The sequence below is a fragment of the Homarus americanus genome, unplaced genomic scaffold (assembly GCF_018991925.1).
Source record: "Homarus americanus isolate GMGI-L3 unplaced genomic scaffold, GMGI_Hamer_2.0 scaffold3353, whole genome shotgun sequence".
Classification (NCBI taxonomy): domain Eukaryota; kingdom Metazoa; phylum Arthropoda; class Malacostraca; order Decapoda; family Nephropidae; genus Homarus; species Homarus americanus.
Window position 1 is genome coordinate 180155 of NW_024715645.1, and position 6357 is coordinate 186511.

General features: G+C 42.8%; 1 protein-coding gene across 1 annotated transcript; it reads left to right on the top strand.

The window, feature by feature from the left end:
- Positions 1-490: 490 nt before the first annotated feature.
- Positions 491-985, top strand: LOC121857923 (low choriolytic enzyme-like). Its single transcript, XM_042354169.1, has one exon. It carries the CDS (start codon positions 491-493, stop codon positions 983-985), a length of 495 nt encoding a protein of 164 aa, XP_042210103.1.
- The last annotated feature ends 5372 nt before the right edge of the window (positions 986-6357 follow it).

Consider the following 6357-nt stretch of genomic DNA (forward strand, 5'->3'; position numbering starts at 1 on the left):
CATGTTCACTATGACAGTACACCACATGTTCACTATAACAGTACACATCATGTTCACTACATCACATGTTCACTATAACAGTACACATCATGTTCACTATAACAGTACACCACATTTCACTACACTACGTCACTATTTTACCAGACAAAATACCTCTTACTACATTACTAAGCAGCGTAATAACTCAACACACGTCCAGCTGTTTATCACTCACTCCTTCACTTATTACATGATGTTTGTACCTAAGTTGTTCACCTTTACACTCCTGTTTACTTGTGCAGGGTTTTCCTACGGGCGCCAGCAGCCACCTACAGCAAACGTTGCTTATAGGTCAATGAAGCCGTGGCCAACGACTAACATACCTCTCGTTATAAGTTCCTCCTTCAACACGGCTGCCAAAAGGGGTATTCTTCAGGGTATACGCATGTTGCACGAGAGTACGTGTGTCAGGTTCGTGTCAGTAAATAAACGTAACCTGAATCACGTGAAGATGCAGGTTGCAAACGTATATAACACCATCCACGGGTACCACAACAAGCCTGGGTACGTGTCCAAGGTCAAGCTACGTGTGCCAGGATGCGCCGAAAAGCCGGCGCACGTGACGCACGAGTTGATGCACGTGCTAGGCTTCTTCCACGAGCACCAACGCATGGACCGCGATGAACACATCGTTGTGCGGTACGAAAACATGAAGGAAGGCACTAATATTATTGATTATCATGTGCAATATAACGAGACACTGGGGCTGCCTTACGACATCGGCTCCATTATGCACTATGGTCCTCGAGGGTCACGTAAAGACCATCACTCCAAAACCATAGAAGCCAGGCCTGGGGAGCCCTCCTCCTCACTCATGGGCCAAAGGACTAACCTCAGTGTTATTGACGTGGCCAGGGTCAATCGTCTGTACCGGTGTACCGAACATTACCTGGGTGACGACCTGCCCGGAGCCCAGCGCTACCAAGAGTGGGTCAACAGCCACTGATTTGAAGTAAACGAACAATTGTAGACACGTTCACGTATGAAATAAAATGTTGATAAAATATTACTTAATTTACTTATCCTATTTACTCTTTTGCCACATATAAGTGTAATATAAACGACAAGAATCACACACACACGCACACACACACCAAAACCTACTACCACTTCTTTCCAGCCAAAACACTGAGGATCCACCCCGATGATGTCCCGTGGATTACGCCCCGCATAAAAAGACTTAATGAGCAGCACAACAAGGCGTACTACACCAACAACCGCCTGTACAGAAGTCTACGTAACCAGGTCATCAGTGAAATCAAGTCTGCCAAGAAGACTTATTATCCCAGGAATGTGCACGGCCTCAAGGAGGTCGGCATGGGTCAGTGGTACTCCAAGGTAAAAGATCTCTGTGGTCTCAACCGTCAGTATCCCACACTTCCTTTCATCTCACATTTACCTAGTGAGGAGGCAGCTGAGATAATTAATAACCATTTTGCTACCATATGTCATACCTTACCCAGTCTTGACCTCACTCTCCTCCCAGCTTACTTACCTTCCCCCTTCCCCCTCCCAGTGTCATAAGAACATCAGAACATAAGAATGGAGGAAACTGCAGCTGGCCTATTGGCCCATACTGGGCAGTCCCGTTTACACCCAACCCCTATTGCTCATATGAGCATCCAACCTATGTTTGAAGCAATTCAGCGTATTCGAGTTAATGATGATATTTGGTAACTTGTTCCATTCATCCACTACTCTGTTTCCAAACCAGTGTTTACCTATTTCACGCCTAAATCTAAATTTGTCTAATTTAGCCATTGTTACGAGTTCGCTCCTGGTTGGATAATTTGAGTACTTTTGTAATGTCCCCTTTGTTTAGCCCTGACTTCCACTTATAACACCTCTATCAGGTCGCCCTCGCTCTACGTCTCTCGAGGGAGTGCAAATTAAGATGCTTTAACCTGTCTCTATACTCAAGGTTCCTAATGCCCGGGATTAGTCTTGTCATTCTCCTCTGAATTCTTTCCAAGGATTCTATATCCATTCTGTAATACGGTGACCAGAACTGAACTGCGTAATCCAGGTGTGGTCTCACAAGAGCAAGATACAGTTTTAGGATGACCTCGCTAGTCTTGTAACTAACACTCCTTTGTATGAACCCAAGTACTTTATTAGCCTTGTTACGAGCAAAAACACATTGTTTACTTGGCTTAAGGTTCCTACTTATCATTATTCCTAAATCTCTCTCGCAGTCGGATTTCTCTATGGCATCGTTGTTCATCTGGTATCTGGTTTCCCTGTTTACATCTCCTATACTGAGTACTTTACATTTGTCGACGTTAATTTCATCTGCCATTTTTCAGACCATTCGAAAAATTTGTTTAGATCTTCCTGTAGTTTTGCCGAATCCTCGTCAGATTTGATAACACGTCCATTTTAGTGTCATCAGCAAATTTACTTATGTTGCTGTCTATGCCGATATCTATGTCGTTTATGTATATAATAAACAATAATGGTCCAAGTACTGAGCCTTGGGGAACTCCACTTGTGACGTTGCTCCAATGGGACTTAGTGCCGTTAATGCTCACTCGCTGTTTCCTGTCCTGTAACCACGCCCTAATCCATTTAAGGATGTCACCTTTGATTACAATTGATTTCTCCGGGTCTTTCGTTTTATGGATATTTTGTGTTGTAGTGTTATGCGTCAAGCTCCGTGTCTAACTCCGCTAAATAGATACATAAGGATACATAAACTTGTGAACGGCTCCCTGCTATATAACTGTTCATGATGGCTAGACACACACACACACACACACACACACACACACACACACACACACACACACACACACACACACACACACACACACACACACACTTCTATGGCCTTTCTTTATTCCAATGGTTTTATTTATTTTTTTAGCTAGTATGAATGGTTGAATTTTCTAATATTTTTTCGGTATTCAGAACTGGAAAATACAAGGCGATGAGAAATTAATCCTAACCTAACCTATCCGTGAAACTCAGAAATAAAACGACTATACTTGGGATTTGTGTAAATTTATGACCTGTAAAGTTAATACCTTGTTATTTTAAGACTTGTAAATATTAAGAAGTAAATTAAAGGCCTGCAAATTTAAGACCTGTAAATTTATGACCTGTAAAGTTAAGACCCTGTTAATTTAAGACTTGTAAATATTAAGAAGTAAATTAAAGGCCTGCAAATTTAAGACCTGTAAATTTAACACGCGTAAGTTCAAGACATGTAAATTCAAGACCTGCAAAATTTTTACATGTAAAATCAAGACTTATAAATTCAAGACCTGTAAATATAACCCTTGTAAATTTTAATTTTTACTCATAAATTTTGTGTAAATCTAAACTTGTGTGTCTTGTGTTTAACGATTATTAAACTATAAAAAAAGTAATAATAATCTCTCGGCAAACTTTAATCTTTTCTCGGTGTTTCAGTGTCAGTAAATCTTAGCGTTTGGCGTTAGTTATTACTGCCGTCACTGTTTACCTGTAGATTACCTTATATACCAGGTGTGTATGAGGCAAGTTGTACTATACTCTCTAACACCACCAATACACTCTTCACTACCACCATTACTACCACCACTCATCACTACCACCACTCATCACTACCACCACTCCTACGTAAGGTTAGGTTAGGTTAGGTTACGTTGGGATATAAACCAACTGGTGGGCGAGAATACAGACCCAATTATCACCAAAAGCGAAGGATTTTATCAGTAACTCTAACCATTAACGCTGACAATCCAGTAATTTAACTAAAATAAAATAAAATTAGCCTTTATTGATTAGCGACAATGTTAAAATAAAAATGAATTTAACCGGAGGAACTACAGTAGACTACTAATGAATGATTCACAATTCCGTGAGTAAATAATCGTTTTAACCACACAGAAATCGGGCATCGAAGTCAGAATCAACCTGACCACACATACAAAAAAGAGATCAAATAAATAAAGAGAAATAAAAACACCTGGTAAAGAATAAGGTAAAAAAAAAATCTCACGTGTTCCACCAGACTGAGTAATGTCAACACCCCCAAGAACTTCAGTTTGAGATGATTATGTAATATATTGTCTTAGGCGGGAGAGGTGAGACACATCCGACAGCGCTTGCCCGGCACGTCGCTTTTGGACCACATTCAACCAGCGGTGGCGTTAGGAAGCTGAAATCCATAACTTGTCCTGATTGTGTGTGTGTGTGTATGTGTCTGTGTGTGTGTGTGTTGTCAGGAATATGTGCAGGGAGCTGAAGACAATGCCCTGCCACTTACCTCCTCGCCACGGAACAATTAACACCGTCAGGAGTCTGTCTGAGTGGCTCTTCGGCAGGAGGGGAGGAAGGTGGTAGAGAGGGAGGAGGAAGTTGACAGTGAGAAAGGAGGTGGGGGACGGTGACAGTGGAGGGGGAGGTGACAATGAGGGAGGGGGAACTCTCTCTCTCTCTCTCACCCCATCGTCAGGAAAGTGTTAGACTAGAGCGACTAAACTGGCTGACGGCCCGGGATTGTCCGGTACTGAAGGTGACCGTTAGAAGGAGAGAGAGAGAGAGAGAGAGAGAGTCCTAGGTCGCGATTAAAAAAAAATATAACCATTATTTACTGGACATACAAAAAAATTACAATGATATAATTAACACGAGAGAAAAAAAATGAAAGAACAAAATTAATACCAAGATGAATTTATACACACAAGCAAAACGATGAACGAACACAAGAAAACGAATACTCACGGAAAAGAAATAACGAACGAGGGAGATAATATTAACGATAAAAAGGGGGGAAGAAGAAGGCACGAGGCAATGAAGATGGGTTTAGAGAAGAAGATCCAAAGAAAGAGGGAGATAGAGAAAGAAAAAGAGAGAAGAAGTAGAAGAAGAAGACGTGATAACCAGAGGGGCGTGAAGATGGAAGCGATAGGAGGAGGAGAAAGTGAAGGAGGGAAGGAGCAAGGAAATATAATTACTCAAGAGAAAAATCATCCATTAAAAAAAGAAGATGAGAAAGGGGAAGAAAAAAGAGGACAAATATCCACAGCAGAAAAGGAAAGAAGAAAGAAAGAAATAAAGAAAGAAAGATTGGGAGAGAGATAGAAACAGAGAGAGAGATAGATAGACAGATAGATAGAGACAAATTGAGAGAGAGAGAGAGAGAGAGAGAGGGTGGATGCATAATTACCGCGGAAGAAGAATGAATAAAAACGAAAGAATTAATAAAAACGACATTAAATAACCGTGATGAATGGGTTATGAATAAACATGAGGATTAATTATGTTTTTGTTAGATGAAACGAAATTGAATAAAAGACGAAATATAAAGGGAAGGTGGTGAGAGATGAAGAATTTTAGTGAGATGCAAGGTGGGGAGGAGGGGGGGGTGAGTGTGGTAGTGAATGTGGTGATGTGTGGGGTGGTGAATGTGGTGATGTGTGGGGTGGTGACTGTGGTGGCTGTGGTAGTGAATGTGGTGGGTGTGGTGAATGTGGTGATGTGTGGGGTGGTGAGTGTGGTGATGGGTGGGGTGGTGAATGTGGTGGCTGTGGTAGTGAATGTGGTGGGTGTGATAGTGAATGTGTGGAGGTGAATGTGGTGATGTGTGGGGTGGTGAGTGTGGTGATGGGTGGGGTGGGTGAGGTGTGGGTGATGGGTGGGGTAGTGAGTGTGGTGGGTGTGGTGGTGAGTGAATGTGGTGATGTGTTTGGAGGTGAATGTGGGGTGTGGTGGTAAATGTGGTGGTGAATGTGGTGATGTGTGTGGTGGTGAGTGTGGTGTTGGGTGTGTGGTAGTGAGTGTGGTGATGGGTGTGGTAATGTGTGTGGTAGTGAGTGTGGTGGATGTGATGGTGAATGTGGTGGGTGTGGTGATGGGTTTGATAGTGAGTGTGGTGATGTGTGTGGTAGTGAGTGTGGTGATGGGTGTGGTGGTGAATGTGGTGGGTGGGGAGGTGAATGTGGTGATGTGTGTGGTAGTGAGTGTGGTGGCTGTGGCAGTGAGTGTGGTGGTGACTGTGGTAGTGTGTGTGTGGTGGTTAGTGTGATGAATGTCATGTCACACACACACACACACACACACACACACACGAATAAAATGAATTTAATGGACCAGCTTCTCATAGGTTATGTTGAAGGAGGTGGTGCACTGATAAGATTTCCCCGCCTGACCACGAGATATCAGACAACAAGAGGACGGGCCGGGGGAAGGGGGCGGGCGGGCGGGCGTTACCCTACTAAGATCAAGTTCTTATGGCAGCTTCCACATTTTATCTCGTGTGTAGGAGTTAAACACGTCGACGATGATGAGGGAGGCGGCCCATGGACACTCCTTCAGATATATCCTTCGTCA

What these genes read in the sequence shown, in the direction of transcription:
- LOC121857923 (XM_042354169.1), top strand. Translation starts at nt 491, where the DNA reads ATGCAGGTTGCAAACGTATATAACACCATCCACGGGTACCACAACAAG.